At 39.9% G+C, this 20,964-nt stretch overlaps 1 protein-coding gene across 3 annotated transcripts in view; it reads right to left on the reverse strand.

The window, feature by feature from the left end:
- The window catches only part of CFI (complement factor I), a 72,338-nt gene that overhangs the window by 17,083 nt on the left and 34,291 nt on the right, over positions 1 to 20,964 (reverse strand). For all 3 annotated transcript variants that reach the window (XM_007999531.3, XM_007999528.3, XM_007999527.3), the window contains exons 2-6: positions 13,964 to 14,234; positions 11,912 to 12,065; positions 2,289 to 2,464; positions 1,298 to 1,411; positions 1,046 to 1,156 (exon numbers count right to left, since the gene is read on the reverse strand). In XM_007999531.3, coding sequence (XP_007997722.1) covers positions 1,046 to 1,156; positions 1,298 to 1,411; positions 2,289 to 2,464; positions 11,912 to 11,982 — 472 coding nt within the window. In that variant the 5' untranslated portion in view covers positions 11,983 to 12,065; positions 13,964 to 14,234. The remainder of the gene's footprint in view (positions 1 to 1,045; positions 1,157 to 1,297; positions 1,412 to 2,288; positions 2,465 to 11,911; positions 12,066 to 13,963; positions 14,235 to 20,964) is intronic.

Here is a 20,964-nt window from a genome sequence, read left to right on the forward strand (position 1 = left end):
CTAAAAAAAAAAAAAAATTAATAGTATGAACAAAATTGGGGTAGGGAGGTGGGGAAGATAACTCTTGATGAATAAAGAAGACTTTAAAAATGTAATAACCAAACAGAACATTGAGATTCTTTCAGATCGTGATTTGAATATATTCATTCAAGAGACATTTTGAGATAGTTGATAAAATTTGAACATGGCTGTTACTAAATGATGTTAGTGAATTATTAATATAGTGAATTATTATATCTAAAATAGATTTTAGATATACTAACGAGAGAATGGTTTTATATATATATATATATATATATATATATATATATATATATAGTGCTTTTATCATTGGAGATGCGTATAAATGATGTGATATGATATCTAAAATTTACTTTAAAATACTCCAACAGGCCAGGTGCGGTCACTCACGCCTGTAACCCCAGCACTTTGGGAGGCTGAGGCAGGCAGATCATCTGAGGTCAGGAGTTTGAGACCAGCCTGGCCAACACAGTGAAACCCTGCTCTACTAAAATACAAAAATTAGCCAGGCATGGTGGCAGGTGCCTGTAATCCCAGCTACTTGGGAGGCTGAGGCAGGAAAATCGCTTGAACCTGGCAGGTTGAGGTTGCAGTGAGCCAAGATTGTGCCAGAGCACTCCAGCCTGGGCAACAGAGCAAGACTCCACCTCAAAAAAAGTAATAATAAATAAAATAATAAAATAAAATAAATTACATACAAACAAATTGGAAGAGAGATAAACAAGATGGGCAAACTATCAATAACTTGCAGGTAGAAAATGGGTACTTAGGGGTTGGTTCTAATGGTCTATTTTTTGTATGTGCAGTGAGAACGTCTTTTAATAGACAGTTCTGAAATAACAAGCAGATATTCAGTGGATGAAAATATGGGGAGATGAACATTCCATAGTTCTGCAAATGCCCACTCAGTGTTCCTACTGCTACACCCATCTATGGTCCCCTTAAGATTATACTTTACCTAAAGAAAAGTTTCAGAATCCCTGGATTCAATAATGAAAAAAGCCACTCCAAGACTTTAAATTACCTTCACAGCCAACTTCATCTTCCCCTGTAATGCAGTCCACCTCACCATTGCATCGATACTGGCTTGGAATGCAAACATCCGATTTACAATGGAAGCTTCTGCCATGGCATGCTGTGCAAACATAAGTAGGAGAGGTTTTTTCATTCCTTAAAATTGAATGAGGCACAATCTGAAATTCAATAGTAAAGTTGTTTTTCCTCTTTTAGTCAGAAAAATGAATGTAGAGGATTTAGAGGCTAGATTTATGTCTACCTTTACAACACAGTTCATCACTTTGGTCTCCACAATCATTGATACCATCACAGGCCTTCGTCTGAGAAATGTATTTCCCATTCACGCACTGAAAGGAGTCATTCGTTGGAGAATCTGTAAAGCAGGAATAATCTTTGTGAAATTTATTTATGGAGTGGTGGCATGACATCTTTATCAGATTTTTGGGATAACTGAGTCATTAAGAGAAAGTTAAACTTCAAAAAAATGTATAAAATGTATCGGTGTTATCAACATAGTATATATGACTCACAGAAAATAAATGTCAAAGCTGGCTTATGGAGGCTCTTTTATTATCTCTGAAAGTCAGTATTTATTGTGAAAGTCTGTATTTGCTGAGATGGAGAGGAATGAAGAGTACATGCTGACACTGACAAACACTGGTTTCCACCCATTTCTTACATGCTGCTACACTCATCCTCACCCCTACTCCCAAGACATGCTTGGGCGGTGCCATTTGTTTACATTTTGATGGTACTTGTTTTTAGCACTGAAAAGGGATGGGTATAGGTTTGGTCTTTAAAACTACACATATGACTAAAATATTCCAGTGTCATGAAGGGGGAGAAAAGTGGCAATGACTGCCTGAAAACTGAAGCACCGATGTGGTCACTTAAAGGTTTTAAATACATTCATATATGCTGGCCCTTTTAAAGGAGATGCTGAGGTTTCTTCTTATGTTTGATTGACTTGTGCTTGCTATAGTAACTTTAATCCAGATGATCAAATGAGGCAAGAGGAGTCAGGTAACTTTGCTTCCCATTTATGAACCTGTAGAGAGGCAATGTTTGAATGGCAAATGGTACAACAGGGGAAAGGTACCAATTTAGGTTCCAAAGCCCAAAACTTGATATAATCTATATTATTGCCTCTGTGACTGGCAACTAGGCATCAATCATTTGTTTACTATAGGCTTGGTGTAAAATAAACAACCTTCAAGGAAGGGAAAATAACTGGCAAATACTCCACCAACCTGCTTTCTGTGTGTAACACACCACATCAGCTAAATCCTGGTAACCCACAGTTCTTCTCTTAGTAAAAGTACATTCAGCCAAGCTGGTCTCTAATCCTCGGCAATGCACATGTAGACATTCAGTGGAATTTATAGAGAGATCAGACAACTTAAACCTTCTTTCACTATCAGCACCTCTGCAAATAGAATAAAGAAAACATTATGGTAGAATAACTGTACTTGGCATGTATAACCCTACAGTAGCAGATAAGAAACTAGAGTAATGTCTTCTCATTCTCTATATAGGAGTTACAGATTGGGCAAGATACTGAAACTCTGAGCCTCAATACCTTCATCTATAAAAGGGAATATAAGTACCTCACTGGATTTTGTAAAGATTAACTAAAACTTGGCTGGGGGTGGTGGCTTACACCTGCAATCCCAGCACTTTGGGAGGCCAAAGAGGGTGGATTACCTAGGTCAAGAGTTTGAGACCAGCCTGGTCAACATGGTGAAACTCCCATCTCTACCAAAAATACAAAAATTAGCTGGGTGTGGTGGCCCACACCGATAGTCTCAACTACTCAGGAGGCTGAGGCAGAAGAATCACTGGAACCCAGGAGGCAGACGTTGCAGTGAGCTGAGATCACGCCATTGGACTCCAGCCTGGGCAACAGAGCGAGACTCTGTCTCAAAAAAAAAAAAAAAAAAAAAAGATTTTCCATCTTTTCCTTTTGGTAATCTCTCTGCCTGCCCCATGCTGTAAACTTTAGGTGGTTGGTTCAATTATTGCCTAAGACTTGGGAGGTTAGGTTAGTTTAATTCCTATAGGTCAATTTTGCTTTTACAGTAAGCTACATCTTCACTTCAGCCTTGACAGTATTAAGGTGCTATTTTGGCATCTGTGTGCCATTGCTTGGACTTCTCAATTTGTTCAGAATTTGTGAGAAGAGACTGCCTCAGTGACGTATCATCCTAGAGATGATGATTTACAGTGAACTATTCTTCTAGGACATTCAATAGTTCCTTGCTTCTCTCTAGAAGTAAATGGGGAAAATATGTTAAAAATAAAAAATTGAGCAAAGATGCATCAGGTAAATGGAAACAAAAATAGAACAGTAACGACAATATAAATATTAGACTAACTAGGATAAAAGGCAAAAGTAAAACAAGGTGAAGCCTGGATTTGTAATTATTTCAGACCATGAGGCCGTGCCATGAGAACAAACAAGAGCCTTTTGAGGCAATCTTATAGGTTAATAATCTGAAAAATGTACCAATCTAAAAATATCTAAAAATACTATATAAGAGGGCACACCCAAGATGGCTGAATAGGAGCAGCTCCAGCCTCCAGTTCCCAGCATGAGTGACACAGAAGAAGGGTGATTTCTGCATTTTCAACTGAGGTACCGAGTTCATCTCACTGGGGAGTGCCGGACAATCAGTGATGGTCAGCTGGTGCAGCCCGACCAGTGAGAGCTGAAGCAGGGCAAGGCATCACCTCACCTGGGAAGTGCAAGGGGGAAGGGAATCCCTTTTCCTAGCCAAGGAAAACTGAGACAGACAACAACTGAAAAATCGGGTAACTCCCACCCTAATACTGCGCTTTACCAAGGGTCTTAACAAATGGCACACCAGGAGATTATATCCCACACCTGACCTAGAGGGTCCCACACCCACAGAGCCTCCCTCATTGCTAGCACAGCAGTCTGAGATCTAACTGCAAGGTGGCAGTGAGGCTGGGGGTGGGGCGCCCAACACTGCAGAGGCTTAAGTGGGTAAACAAACCTACTGAGAAGCTCAAATTGGGTGGAGCCCACCTCAGCTCAAGGAGGCCAGCCTGCCTCTATAGACTCCTCCTCTGGGGACAGGGCATAGCTAAACAAAAAGCAGCAGAAACCTCGGCAGAGGTAAATGCCCCTGTCTGATAGCTTTGAAGAGAGCAGTGGATCTCCCAGCACGGAGGTTGAGATCTGAGAACAGACAGACTGCCTGCTCAAGCGGGTCCCTGACCCCTGAGTAGCCTAACTGGGAGACATCCCCCACTAGGTGCAGACCGACATCTCACACCTCACACGGTGGGGTACACCACTGGGACGAAGCTTCCAGAGTGAGAATCAGATAGCAACGCTCGCTGTTCAGCAATATTCTATCTTCTGCAGCCTCCGCTGCTGATACCCAGGCAAACAGGATCTGGAGTGGACCTCAAGAAAACTCCAACAGACCTACAGCTGAGGGTCCTGACCGTTAGAAGGAAAACTAACAAACAGAAAGGACACCCACACCTAAACCCCATAGGTACGTCACCATCATCAAAGACCAAAGGCAGATAAAACCACAAAGATGGGGGAAAAGCAGTGCAGAAAAGCTGGAAATTAAAAAAATCAGAGCGCATCTCCCCCTCCAAAGGAAAGCAGCTCATCACCAGCAACGGAACAAAGCTAGACGGAGAATGATTTTGACAAGCTGAGAGAAGAAGGCTTTGGTCAATCAAACTTCTCAGAGCTAAAGGAGGAATTATGTAACCAGTGCAAAGAAACTAAAAACCTTGAAAAAAGAATGGATGAATGGATAATTAGAATAATCAATGTAGAGAAGACCTTAAAAGAACTGATAGAGATGAAAACCATAACACGAGAAATACGTGACAAATGCACAAGCTTCAGTAACCGACTCGATCAACTGGAAGAAAGAGTATCAGTGATTGAAGATCAAATGAATGAAATGAAGCGAGAAGAGAAGTGTGGAGAAAAAGAGGAAAAAGAAATGAACAAAGCATCCAAGAAGTATGGGATTATATGAAAAGACCAAATCTACATCTGATTAGTGTGCCTGAAAATGAGGGGGAAAATGGAACCAAGTTGGAAAACACTCTGCAGGATATCATCCAGGAGAATTTCCCCAACCTAGCAAGACAGGCCAACATTCAAATTCAGGAAATATAGAGAACGCCACAAAGATACTCCTCGAGAAGAGCAACTCCAAGACACATAATTGTCAGATTCACCAAAGTTGAAATGAAGGAAAAAATGTTAAGGGCAGCCAGAGAGAAAGGTCGGGTTACACACAAGGGAAGCCCATCAGACTAACAGCAGGTCTCTCGGCAGAAACTCTCCAAGCCAGAAGAGAGTGGGGGCCAATATTCAACATTCTTAAAGAAAAGAATTTTCAACCCAGAATTTCATACCCAGCCAAACTAAGTTTCATAAGTGAAGGAGGAATAAAATCCTTTACAGACAAGCAAATGCTTAGAGATTGTGTCACCACCAGGCCTGCCCTACAAGAGATCCTGAAGGAAGCACTAAACATGGAAAGGAACAACAGTTACCAGCCATCGCAAAAACATGTCAAAATGTAAAGTCCATCGATGCTAGGAAGAAACTGAATCAACTAGTGAGCAAAATAACCAGCTAATATCATAATGGCAGGATCAAGTTCACACATAACAATATTAACCTTAAATGTAAATGGACTAAATGCTCCAATTAAAAGACACAGACTGGCAAACTGGATGAAGAGTCAAGACCCATCAGTGTGCTCTATTCAGGAGACCCATCTCACATGCAGAGACACACACAGGCTCAAAATAAAGGGATGGAGGAAGATCTACCAAGCAAATGGAAAACAAAAAAAAGCAGGGGTTGCAATCCTAGTCTCTGATAAAACAAACTTTAAACCATCAAAGATCAAAAAGACAAAGAAGGCCATTACATAATGGTAAAGGGATCAATTCATCAGGAAGAGCTAACTATCCTAAATATATATGCACCCAATACAGGAGCACGCAGATTCATAAAGCAAGTCTCTAGAGACTTACAAAGAGACTTAGACTCCCATACAATAATAATGGGAGACTTTAACACCCCACTGTCAACATTAGACAGATCAACAAGACAGAAAGTTAACATGGATATCCAGGAATTGAACTCAACTCAGCACCAAGCAGACCTAATAGACATCTACAGAACTCTCCACCCCAAATCAACAGAATATACATTCTTCTCAGCACCACATCGCACTTATTCCAAAATTGACCACATAGTTGGAAGTAAAGCACTCCTCAGCAAATGTAAAAGAACAGAAATTATAACAAATTGTCTCTCAGACCACAGTGCCATCAAACTAGAACTCAGGACTAAGAAACTCAATCAAAACCGCTCAACTACATGGAAACTGAACAACCTGCTCCTGAATGACTACTGGGTAAATACTGAAATGAAGGCAGAAATAAAGATGTTCTTTGAAACCAATGAGAACAAAGATACAACATACCAGAATCTCTGGGACACATTTAAAGCAGTGTGTAGAGGGAAATTTATAGCACTAAATGCCCACAAGAGAAAGCAGGAAAGATCTAAAATTGACACCCTAACATCACAATTAAAAGAACTAGAGAAGCAAGAGCAAGCACATTCAAAAGGTAGCAGACGACAAGAAATAACTCAGATCAGAGCAGAACTGAAGGAGACAGAGACACAAAAACCCTCCAAAAAATCAATGAATCCAGGAGCTGGTTTTTTGAAAAGATCAACAAAATTGATAGACTGCTAGCAAGACTAATAAAGAAGAAAAGAGAGAAGAATCAAAGAGATGCAATAAAATATGATAAAGGGGATATCACCACCGACCCCACAGAAATACAAACTACTATCAGAGAATACTATAAACACCTCTATGCAAATAAACTAGAAAACCTGGAAGAAATGGATAATTTCCTGGACACTTACACTCTTCCAAGACTAAACCAGGAAGAAGTTGAATCCCTGAATAGACCAATAGCAGGCTCTGAAATTGAGGCAATAATTAATAGCCTACCAACCAAAAAAAGTCCAGGACCAGATGAATTCACAGCCGAATTCTACCAGAGGTACAAGGAGGAGTTGGTACTCTTCGTTCTGAAACTATTCCAATCAATAGAAAAAGAGGGAATCCTCCCTAACTCATTTTATGAGGCCAACATCATCCTGATACCAAAGCCTGACAGAGATACAACCAAAAAAGAATTTTAGACCAATATCCCTGTGAACATTGATGCAAAAATCCTCAACAAAATACTGGCAAACCAGATTCAGCAGCACATCAAAAAGCTTATCCACCATGATCAAGTGGGCTTCATCCCTGGGATGCAAGGCTGGTTCAACACATGCAAATCAATAAACATAATCCAGCATATAAACAGAACCAAAGACAAAAACCACATGATTATCTCCATAGATGCAGAAAAGGCCTTCGACAAAATTCAACAGCCCTTCATGTTAAAAACTCTCAATAAATTCAGTGTTGATGGAATGTATCTCAAAATAATAAGAGCTATTTATGACAAACCCACAGCCAATATCATACTGAATGGGCAAAAACTGGAAAAATTCCCTTTGAAAACTGGCACAAGACAGGGATGCCCTCTCTCACCACTCCTATTCAACATAGTGTTGGAAGTTCTGGCCAGGGCAATCTAGCAAGAGAAAGAAATAAAGGGTATTCAGTTAGGAAAAGAAGAAGTCAAATTGTCCCTGTTTGGAGATGACATGATTGTATATTTAGAAAACCCCATTGTTTCAGCCCAAAATCTCCTTAAGCTGATAAGCAACTTCAGCAAAGTCTCAGGATACAAAATCAATGTGGAAAAATCACAAGCATTCTTATACACCAGTAACAGACAAACAGAGAGCCAAATCATGAATGAATTCCCACTCGCAATAGCTTCAAAGAGAATAAAATACCTAGGAATCCAACTTACAAGGGATGTAAAGGACCTCTTCAAGGAGAACTACAAACCACTGCTCAGTGAAATAAAAGAGGACACAAACATATGGAAGAACATACCATGCTCATGGACAGAAAGAATCAATATTGTGAAAATGGCCATACTGCCCAAGGTAATTTATAGATTCAATGCCATCCCCATTAAGGTACCAATGACTTTCTTCACAGAATTGGAAAAAACTGCTTTAAAGTTCATATGGAACCAAAAAAGAGCCCGCATTGCCAAGACAATCCTAAGTCAAAAGAACAAAGCTGGAGGCATCACGCTACCTGACTTCAAACTATACTACAAGGCTACAGTAACCAAAACAACATGGTACTGGTACCAAAACAGAGATATAGACCAATGGAACAGAACAGAGTCCTCAGAAATAATACCACACATCCACAGCCATCTGATCTTTGACAAACCTGACAAAAACAAGAAATGGGGAAAGGATTCCCTATTTAATAAATGGTGCTGGGAAAATTGGCTAGCCATAAGTAGAAAGCTGAAACTGGATCCTTTCCTTACTCCTTATACGAAAATTAATTCAAGATGGATTAGAGGCTTAAATGTTAGACCTAAAACCATAAAAACGCTAGAAGAAAACCTATGGAATACCATTCAGGACATAGGCATGGGCAAGTACTTCATGTCTAAAACACCAAAAGCAACGGCAACAAAAGCCAAAATCGACAAATGGGATCTAATTAAACTAAAGAGCTTCTGCACAGCAAAAGAAACTACCATCAGAGTGAACAGGCGACCTACAGAATGGGAGAAAATTTTTGCAATCTACTTATCTGACAAAGGGCTAATATCCAGAACCTATAAAGAAGTCAATCAAATTTACAAGAAAAAATCAAACAACCTCATCAAAAAAGTGGGCAAAGGACATGAACAGACACTTCTCAAAAGAAGAGATTCATACAGCCAACAGACACATGAAAAAATGCTCATCATCACTCTCCATCAGAGAAATGCAAATCAAAACCACAATGAGATACCATCTCACACCAGTTAGAATGGCAATCATTAAAAAAATCAGGAAACAGCAGGTGCTGGAGAGGATGTAGAGAAATAGGAGCACTTTTACACTGTTGGTGGGACTGTAAACTAGTTCAACCATTGTGGAAAACAGTGTGGCGATTCCTCAAGAATCTAGAACTAGAAATATCATTTGACCCAGCCATCCCATTACTGGGGATATACCCAAAGGATTATAAGTCATGCTGCTATAAGGACACATGCACACACATGTTTATTGTGGCACTAGTCACAATAGCAAAGACTTGGAATCAACTCAGTGACAGACTGGATTAAGAAAATGTGGCACATATACACCATGGAATACTATGCAGCCATAAAAAAGGATGAGTTCACGTCCTTTGTAGGGACAGGGATGCAGCTGGAAACCATCATTCCCAGCAAACTATCGCAAGAACAGAAAACCAAATACCACATGTTCTCACTCATAGGTAGGAATTGAACAATGAGATCACTTGGACACAGGAAGGGGAGCATCACACAACGGGTCCTATTGTGGGGAGGGGGTAGGGGGGAGGGATAGCATTAGGAGATATACCTAATGTAAATGATGAGTTAATGGGTGCAGCAAACCAATATGGCACATGTATATATATGTAACAAACCTGCACGTTGTGCACATGTACCCTAGAACTTAAGGTATAATAATAATTAAAAAAACTATATAAAATGCCATTGTTTTCCTCAATGAGTTCTTAAGGAAGTAAGGGAAATCTGCACTGGTTAAAATTAGAGATGTCTGTTCATGAGCTTATATAAGAGCAAAATACTGAGAAATCAAATACTGAGAGAATCTACCAGTAGGTTGAACCATAAGTTGTAGGTAACAAACTGATGAAACTCATAAATAGCCTATAGCTTAATTTAACAATATAAGAGACTCTCACTAGTGAACTACTAGCAGATGTAGTTTAAGAAGAAGAAAATTGAATCCAGAAAGAAGGAACAAACCAAGAAGTTGGTAAACATGAAGTAAATCTGAGTAAGCATTGTCTTAACAGTAGCGATAACGGCTTATTATATCATCATAGTGATTAACTTCTGGGATACAGAAAAATAAGGTGGAACTAAATACTAGAAACTTGATGGGTTAATTACATTTTTTTCTATTATTACTGAAGATGGTGAGGACTTCCTAAATCAATGATTTATGGTATAAATTCAAATGAAACTAAAGAAATAGAAATATAACGCATAATAATCAAACCAACTAGAGGTGGAAAAGAGGAAAGATTTTAAAAAATCTTTAATTTAGTAGAAATTATAAAAGGAAAAAGACAAAAGCACACAAAAAGCAGGGTAAATAATAAGCCTAAAAACCAGAGAAAAAATAAATTCAACAATATAAGTAATTATAATAATGTAAATGGACTAAACTCTTCAGTTAACAGTGATTGTAAACATTGAATTAAAACAAATCTAGATATGTGCTGTTTATAAGGAATATGCTTAAAATCTAAAGATATAGGAAGATTGAAAGTAAAGAAATAGAAAAAATTCTAAACAGAGCAGCTAACAACTTTGCTAATTCTATTAATAATGAGTAACATATCTATTATCTAGAACCCTGCACGTGGAGCATTTGAAAAATATTCAGCCACAAAGCAAGTCTCAACAAATATTTGAAAAAATTATTATCTTACAGGGATGTTCTCTAACCACACAGAATAAGAAAATCAATAACACAAAGTTAACCAAAAGCAAACTAACATATTAATTAAAACTAATATTATAATAAAGAAAACTTCTAAATTACATATGGGGCAAAGAAGAAATTATATTGAAAGTTAGAAGATATTTTGAACCAAACAATAAATAAAATACTACTTATGAAGGCTGATAGCATGTAGATAAAACATTACCTAGAGAGAAATGTTTAATCTTAAATGTTTACATTAGGAAAGTAAGACAAATTGAAAATAGTTGAGTCAAGTATTCAACTCAAGGAATCAGAAAAAATGCAATAGGGAAAAGAAAGGAAAGTCAAAGATAACAGCAAGGATTGATGAAGTAGAAGATAAAGAAACAAAAGACCATTTTACAAATAACGAAAACCTCTACACGGTTTATCAAGGAAAAAAGAGAAAAGGCATATATAAACCATGCTATAAACTATAACTATATAAACTATAAACTATACTAGTTATATATAAACTATATAGTTTATACTAAACTATAAACTATACTGTATAGTGTAGTTTTATATATACTATATAGTTTTTATATACTGTATATATACATATAAAAACTATATAGTATATATAAAACTACATAGTATATAAACTATAAGTATATAAACTATAACTATACTTATAGTATATAAACTATATAGTTTATAAACTATACTATAAACTATAAACTACAGTTTATCCTAACTATAGTTTATACTGTAACTGTATAGTTTATACTCACTGTATAGTTTATAGTATATAGTATAGTTTAACAATACATATATAGTATAGTATAACGATGCTATATTTATACTATAAACTATATAACTAAAAACTATACTCACACCCAGTATATAAGCGATACTAAGTGTGAAAAAATGTACATAATTGTAGATGAGTAGGAGACAGACAGAAATGAATGTGTTTGTGACTCTCAGAATCACTAAAGGATTCACGTCCAGATACTTCAACAGACTTATTATCCATGCTTTGTGGTCAGTAGGGTTCCAAGTGTTGGGTAAACATGAATGCATATCATCCTCATAGCAATGCTATGATGCACGTAGTTAATTTTCTTAGGTTACATATGTGGAAATTAACACACAGAAAGATTAGGTAATCAAAAAGCAAACAGAACAATTAAATCAACCATGAGAAAATCCACTGATACAAGCACTCACTGTTGAAATCCAAGGTCAAGGCAGGCCACGTTGGCTTCCCTCATGCTCCAGCTGCTTTTGCATATGAACATTGCCTTATCTTGGTCCACAAGTTTTACTTCAACTATTCCCTCTGAATCTGTATTTCCATGCTTCAAGGAAACACTAAAATTTCCTAAAATAAAAAAACAAAATAATGTGCAATATGTAGCCATTCACTTTTTTCTCTTAATTAAAAGTCTTTAAAAATAATAATGTACTTAAAGTCAAGTGAGCTTTGAACATCATGACAATTTTAACAAGTAATAGTAAGCAATTATTTTATGAGTACTTATTATGTGTCAGTGGCTGTGTTATTCAGCTGTATAGAGGATCATTAAATTCTCACATCAACCCTATGAGGATAAAGCCTGTTTATTCCCATTTTTACACATGAGGAACCTAAATCTAGGGGAAGTTAAGTTCCTGGCCCAAGTGGTGAAGACAGGATTTGGAACCCGCTCAACTGATCTCACTCCAAAGTCCATGCTCTCAAAAGTAAGCCCAACAGTGAAAATGTAAAATGTAGAAAGGGTTTATGTATTCTCATATATTTAAGGCATTTAATGCCTCAAGAGAAGAAAAGTCTGACACTGATGAAATAACTTCCACTATTGCCTTCCGCCTTTCCAACAGGGATTACAGATGAGCTCAAACAGGGAGCTTTCCTCCTCCTTTTCCACAGTATCTCAACATCTTAACTCATCTTAACTCAGCATCCCAAAAACATACAGCATCTCAAAAACATGAACTGGCATATGTCATGGTGCCTTTAAAAATAATGTTTTAAGCGTTCCTAAGGTCATGAAGTGTCTGTAATAACTTGCTATCAGAAGACAATGAGCCCAACCTTTGCTGTCATACACAAAATGTAGCAAGTACTTTCTGCACGCCAAGCACTGTGTGAAGAGCTCTGCATACATTGTTTTATTTAATTTTCACAAGAATTGTACAACTTAGAAACTTCACATTTTACAGACAAGGGAACTGGGGTCTAGTAAGGTCCAGCTTGTCAACAACCAGGGTGGGGTTTGGAGGGACTTGAAACTCAACTGGACTGACAGTGAAATCCTTAATCATAACTGCCCACTAATCTAAGTGCTAGGGCCCCAGCCTCCTCAGCACACGAGGCACCTGGAGGGACTGTAGACAAGCTCTCTGGTCTGACATCTGGGTTTGCTAGGTTGGAGTATGTCCCAGGTCAGCAGTGGCTGAAGCAACCCTTGGATATTTAGGGACAATGGGGTCAGGGCTGGGGGAGAGGGTTGGGGGATGGGGGGATGGCTGTTGAAAGAAATTATTGGGGTAGGCCATGCGCGGTGGCTCACGCCTGTAATCCCAGCACTTTGGGAGGCCGAGGCGGGCGGATCATGAGGTCAGGAGATCGAGACCATCCTGGCTAACACAGTGAAACCCGATCTCTACTAAAAATACAAAAAATTAGCTGGGCATGGTGGCAGGCACCTGTAATCCCAGCTACTTGGGAGGCTGAGGCAGGAGAATGGCATGAACCTGGGAGGCAGAGGTTGCAGTTGCAGTGAGCCAAGATCACACCACTGCACTCCAGCCTGGGTGACAGAGTCAGACTCCATCTCAAAACAAAACAAAACAAAACAAAACCAGAAATTATTGGGGCCACAGGGGGACCTGAGGCCTGACTAGCCTACATGTGAGTACCAACCTTACTTGAAGACTTTTCACTGGGTTCTGAACCAACTCAACGGCCCTGGGAATAATCCCTTCAACCAAGTAGAAGTGAGTGTGGGGACAATTCTAAAGGGCTGGGCAGTGGGGAGTGGCAGGGGCAGTGAATGGAAGGTCTGGACTCAACATCCTATGGTCTGCACTCAAAGGCTGGTTGGATTCTGGCGACTCCTGATTTCTTTAGTGATTACCCCAATTATTATTGAGAGTCTAGAAAAAATTTTGAGTTGTCATCATAACATACATAAAAGAATTATTTTCTGATAGAAAGTATGGCATACGTATGCCCTTTTATATCATAGAATGACTTGAAAACTAGGCTTTTACTACCTCCGGCTGTGCATGTTCCATTATTTAAAAACTTTGTCCCTGGACGAAGACACTCCAAACTCTTTTGTTGACAGTATGTTGGGAAGCTTCTCCCATTAGTTGCACACACCACGGTGCCATTCTTTGGGCACTGATACGGTAGTTTACAAACACAGGTGCCCTCAATGCATCTCTGCCATGGCTGGCAGAAGACTTTATTGCAGGAGAGGTGAGTATATTTTTTTGCTAAGCACTTTTTTTCCACCCGATCCTCTTGAAATGTGGAAGTGACCTGTAAAATGCAAAATAAACATTAACTTAGCAACAAACTAAAGACTCCCCTTTGAAGATGAGTAAGTGAAGGAAAAGAGCAAAACAGATACAGTCCACAGTACAGATGAGGGTGGTGTGGTCTGGTGGCTTTAAGAATTAGACAAACCTGGCTTCTAGACCCAGTTTTGGCACTTACTGTTATATGGCCCGTGGCAAGTGACCTTCCTGAAACGCAAATTTTCTCATCTGTAAAATGCGATAATACCTCCTATTTTGCAAGATTAGAAATACTATGTGTGTAATGGCTGACAGATACTAGACATGAAATTAATGAGAGCTATTATTACCCTAATATTACCCTGCAGGACTCCAGTAGAAATAATATGAGGGCTGGTAACAGGCCAATTGGGCCCAAAGTCAATCTGCGAAGAAAAGTCAATGTTCTCTCCCTGTTCCCCAGAGCTTCCTCCTGAGGATGCGCCTCCTGTCCTCTAGTCTCCCCTGCTGCCCGCAGTGAGCCCCGCTCCTTCCTCAGTGCCCTGCAGCTGCAAAGCATCAAGCTGGGCAGACAGAAATCAAAGTCTTTAAATGCCATTATGAAGGGAAATGAAGAAGCTAATTAAAACCATGCAAAACTTTGCAAAGATTGTTAAAGTCATTCTCCATAATTTGCTTTTCAGGAAACTTTACAAATTGCTAAACACACACACACACACACACACACACACACACACACCCCCAAATGACAAATTGGTCATTCTGAAAACTGGCTTTTGACACAGTGATCTAGAAAGAAATATGCCAGTTACACACTTTTCATGGTTCCACATATCTCTTTTTGGCACTTATTAGAGTTGGAATTTTTGTAATAATTTCTCTCATGTATCTTCCACTGATCAGCTTGCAAGTGTCCTGACAGCAGGTTTTACATATCACCTTTATATTGAAACAATGATGCTCTCATTGGGTGAGAAATCTAAGCAACTTGATTGCTTTTCTACCTTTATTCCTTTAAATCCTTTCTGAAATCTCATTCCTCCTTGATCTTTGGATAGAAACTTTGGTGAGTGTCATAACTTTTTCAGTCACTCTTAGATTTAAACAAAAACAAAAAAATTAAAAGATGTTTAGTCCCAGGAATAGTCACTAAATAGCAATGACAATGTCTAGTGCTGTGGAACCATTGAAGCTCTGACCTTCATGTCAGATGAAAGCCTCTCCTTCCTCCCAGCTCAGACTTGCTTCCAGGATGTGTGATGGGTCCTTTCTGAGCTCTCCTCCATTCCACAGCTTTCAGGTCATGCTTCCCACCTCTCAGGAGAGGAAGAGAGGGACAGCAGCCAGGTCTCGCCTGATTCGTATGGCTGAGAACTAGCCTTGGTGAGGTGGGGGTTGGAGCCAACTCTCTCATGCGGGGTACTATGAGGTTTTCTAGAGATTACACTACTGGGGAAACTTGATGTCAATTCACTCAATGCTGGCAGTGCCTCTCCTCCAGCTGGCTGCTCATGGTCCATGTCTTCTCAGCTCCAGTATCCAACAGTACTAGCCTCTTTTCCGCTGAGGTTGCTTACCTTTGGCAGGGAGCCTCTTGGGCAGGGGTCCTATTTCTGATGGTCCCCACGTCCATTCCCTCCTGAGGGCCCACACCTGTCTGTTGCCTTCCCTGCTGCCTACCATTGAAAGAGGGCTTGCTCCAACACAGCCACCTCTTTTTTCTCTGCCACCAGGCCCCTCCAGCCTTGGGTCCTTATTCCTTTCAGGTATGGGTCAAGTACCAGTTCTTTTTTCTCCTCAGACTTCAGGGAACACATGTCAAGCACTCCAAGGGAACCTGTGTGAAGCCCTTTCACAATGAAGAGAAGTGGCAGCACCTTCCATCCTCTTTGCCTGGGGTGGAGGTGGGGGATGGAAGGGAAAATACTACCTCACTCTGTTACATAAAATTACGGGAAGCCATTTTTTTGAACTGCACTCCTGCACCAAGCCCCAACAGACCAAACCAAAATGGAGTCACTTATGCTAAGTGGCATGTAATTAAACTGAAACTTTAAGGAAATGGGAAACCACATATTGGTGAGTTGAGGCTGGAATGGGAGGTGAGGAAGTGGAAGTAAAAGCTTGACTGGTTTTGGCCAGGCACAGGGGCTCACGCCTGTAATCCCAGCACTTCGGGAGGCTGAGGCGGGCAGATCAATTGAGGTCAGGAGTTTGAGACCAACCTGGCCAACATGGTGAAACCCCATCTCCACTAAAAATACAAAAATTAGCTAGACATTGTGGCACATGCCTGTAATCCCAGCTACTCAGGAGGCTGAGATAGGAGAATCACTTGAACCCGGGAGGTGGAGTTTGCAGTGAGTGGAGATCGCACCATTGCACCCCAACCTGGGTGACAGAGCGAGACTCCATCTCCAAAAAACAAAAACAAAAAAAAGCTTGACTGGTTTTGCCATTTAGACATGAAAACATGAACACAGACCAAAAAAAAAAAAAAAAGAAAGAAAAACAAAAGAAAAACAAAAAAGAAAGTCTCTGTCTCCTCTCCAAGCTCTGTTAAATTGAGAATAAAGGAATTTTTTTAAAGGGCATAAACCATAAAGTCAAAGAGAATGGGGAGAGGACTGTAGGACATAAGATATCAAAATGTTGGAAGCTGGAAAACAGATGGGCTAGTGGTAATGGATTTAGCAGACCAAAGAGAACTGAAAGCTAAGCCCCACAGAACCCCAGAAAAGCTTAGGAACTAGGAGACCTAGTACCTCTGAAGAAGGAGTGGCTAACAAACAGGAAATTGGTTGAAATAAATGGCTGTATGAACATGTTACTGAGGAATCTGTTGTAAACAGCAGAAGAAACAGCAAAGATTTGAAAGTGCTTGTCCCTGGAGATAGAGTTGGCGGGGGAGAGGGATGATAGGGGTGTTTTTCATTTTAAGTAAGGTCTGATGTCCTTATGCTTTCAGTAGAGAAGTAGAAGATTAGGGCCAGGCACAGTGACTGATTCCTGTAATCCCAGCACTTTGGGAGGCTGAAACCGGCGGATCATGAGGTCAGGAGTTCGAAAGCAGCCAGGCCAGCATGGTGAAACCCCGTCTCTACTAAAAATACAAAAAAACAAAAAACAAAAAAACACAGGCAGGCTGGGTGCGGTGGCTCAGGCCTGTAATCCCAGCACTTTAGGAGGCCGAGGTGGGCAGATTGCCTGAGGTCAGGAGTTTGAGACCAGTCTGGCCAACATGGTGAAACCTTATCTCTACTAAAAATAAATAAATAAGTAAAAAATTAGCTGGGTGTGGTGGTGTGCACCTATAATCCCAGCTACTCAAGAGGCTGAGGCAGGGGAATTGCTTGAATCAAGGAGGTGGAGGTTGCAGTGAACCGAGATCGCACCACTGCACTCCAGCCTGGGCAACAAAGCAAGACTCCGTCACACATATACACACACACACAAAAGTAGAAGATTAAGTGCTAGGCTCTGAAGCAGGAGAACATTTGATGGGATAGTAGCATAAAGGGCCACAGAGTAAAGAGAATTTTGTTTTCGTTGGGATAGAAGATATTTCATCATGGTTATAGGCTAAGAGGAGGAATCTAACAAAACGGGAGATATTGCATTTTCAAGAGGGAGAGAGAGGAGGAAATTGTTGAAACAAGGTTGAGGAGGGGATAGAAGAAGCAATCAGAGCATGGCGAAGTTCACCTTAGAAATTAAACAGTTTCCTATACTTACAATTTCCTATTGTAAGTTGGAAGCAACTTTATGATAACATTACCATTTTAAATTTCAGATGGATGGTAAAGGATAACACGAACACAGTGGCTGTTAACAAGGGCAACATTAATCAACAGAGAGACAGAAAATTACTGTTGAACAATAGCTGGGCATAGTAACAGTGTGGTTTATTTATACACTGTCTAAAACACGATGACAGTAGCTTTAATTTAAAAGAATTGGTAAGTCACATGTATCTCAATGTCTAGAATAGTGGTTGCCAAAATATGGGCTGATGATTTTTGAGGACGTTATTAAAGAGGTTTGTAAATGCGTACACCAGGCTCCGCCTGAAGACAAAATATAAATGATGTGGGTATGCCTCATATGTTTATGTACACCTATGTTTTGAATATATGCAAATGCTATTATGGTTAATAAGAAAAATTATTTAAATCATCATTGAAACCATAGTGACTATCATTTCTGTCTCTCTCACAATAACAGATATTAAAATAACAACTACCATTATGTGTGTTATTGGTGGTATAAGATGGAGTGGTGAATTTGATCTTTTTTTTTTTTTTTCTTGAGACAGAGTTCTCACTCTGTTGCCTAAGCTGGAGTGCAGTGGTATGATCATAGCTCACTGTAATCCTAAAGTCATAGGCTCAAGTGATCATCCTGCCTCAGTCTCCTGAGCAGCTAGGACAGACATATGCTACAATGCCCAGTTAATTTTTGTTTTTAAATTTTTTTTTGTAGAGATGGGGGTCTCACTATGTTGCCCAGGCTGGTCTTGAACGCTTGGTCTTAAACAATCCTCCCATCTCGGCCTCCCAAAGTGCTGGGATTACAGATGTGTGCCACCCTGCCTAACCTGAGAGTCTTTTAATGTTTAGTTTTGTGGTAAATATTAATACTGTTTACCAAAATCGTATTTTCCTCTGCTTCTAGGAAAATGGAAAGATTGCATTTTCCCCTTGAGGTTGGGCATGATGATTTCCTTTGGCCAATGAAATGTAAGCTGAAATAATTTGTTGGGTTCAGAGAGAAGCATTTAATCACCAGTGCTCAACAACCCAACTTCCTCTTCCTGTGTCATGTGATCATGGGAACGCAAATTGTAGAGATACCATAGAATCAAAGTAGCCTAGAATGCAGGGCCAACACATGTAAGATGGGTTCCCTACAGAGCCACCCGGACCCACAACAGGCTTTGCATGAACAAAACATAAATTTTGCCGGGCGCTGTGGCTTATGCCTGTAATCCCAGCACTTTGGGAGGCTGAGGCGGGTGGATCACGAAGTCAGGAGATCGAGACCATCCTGGCCAACATGGTCTCTAATAAAAATACAAAAATTAGCTGGGCATGGTGGCATGTGCCTGTAATCCCAGCTACTCGGGAGGCTGAGGCAGGAGAATCACTTGAACCCGGGAGGCGGAGGTTGCAGTGAGCTGAGATCGCGCCACTGCACTCTAACCTGGCGACAGAGTAAGACTCCGTCTCAAAAACAAACAAACAAACAAACAAAACATAAACCGTTGTGTTAACCCACTAAGAGCTGGGGACTGGTTCTTACTGGTGCACAACCTAGCCTATATGGAATGATACACTCTTTATAATTCAAACCCTCGAGAACTACTGGTGTAGAAAGTATGGGACTTAAATCATTCTCTGTGTGAGGCATGTTAAAGAAGTTTTTTCCCCCCATTTTTACTGAGTTTGCTGTTAAGAGCTGAAATAGGAGACTATCAAACACATGGATCAAGTATTCCTGACTGTGGCCCTAGACTAGTTGCATCAAAAACCACCTGAGGTGCATTATCTTACAAATGCAGATTCTGGGACCCAAACAATAGACCTTCTTAATCAGAATCTCTGGGACAGATCTTGGATTCTGCACTGTAAACAAGCTCCATAAATATTCTTATGTGTTCCCAAAACTGAAAACCACTATTATAGCCCAGTAATTTCCAAAGTGGCTTATTCATGTCTTGGGATATATGAAAGAATCAGTGGAATATAGAAAAAATATCAGAAATGTTATTAATAAAACATATAGATTATGTTTTATTTAAAAAGTAGTAAGAAAAAAATCTTTACTAATATTTAAACATGGATTATCACTTGGGCCTGTATTCATAGCATATTCATTCAATATTTATTGAGAACCTACTATGGCCAGTCACTGTTCTAAGTCCTGGAGATACAAAAGTGAGCAGGACAAAGTCATAGAGTTTACATTCTGGTAGGCAAGACAGACAAAAATGAATAAACAGTAAATATATAAGATGACATAAGGTGATAAATGCTATGTAGGGTAAGAAGGATACAGAATATGGAGAGTGAGGGGAGAATTGCTGTTTTTATAGGGTTGTCAGAGAAGATTTTGGAGAAAACCTTCCCTTGGGCTAAGGACCTGAAGGTGAGGGAGCAAGCTATGCAGCTCTCTAGGGGTGATGTATCACGGTCAGAGGAGATAGCAAGGGCAAGAGCTCTGAGATAGAGTGTATGTGGTACATTCTTGGTCAAGGGGGCCAATGTGACTGGAAGGGAATAAGTAACAGGGAGAATAGGAAGAGATCAGGTCAGAGAATTGGAGGAGTGGGTGACAGATCTTGTAGGAACCTGTTGGCTGCTGTAAAGATTGGCTTATCCTCTGAATGAATAATAAAGCCCTTGGAAGGTGTAAACCCTCCAGCGTGTAGAGGTTGAGCAGATGATGCAGAACTATTAAAGGAGACTGAGAATATGTGGTCAGTGAAGCAAAAGGCAAATAAACGGCAGATGGCACAAAAACAATAAAAAAGGAGTGAGTTTCATTTAGTTCTGCTCTGATCTTGGTTATTTCCTTTCTTCTGCTGGGTTTGGGTATGGTTTGTTCTTGTTTCTCTAGTTCCTTGAGGTGTGATCTTAGAATGTCAGTTTGTGCCCTTTCAGTGTTTTTGATGTAGGCATTTAGGACTATGAACTTTCCTCTCAGCACCGCCTTTGCTGTATCCCAGAGGTTTTGGTAGGTTGTGTCATTAT

This window comes from Chlorocebus sabaeus, chromosome 7 (genome assembly GCF_047675955.1).
Source record: "Chlorocebus sabaeus isolate Y175 chromosome 7, mChlSab1.0.hap1, whole genome shotgun sequence".
NCBI lineage: Eukaryota > Metazoa > Chordata > Mammalia > Primates > Cercopithecidae > Chlorocebus > Chlorocebus sabaeus.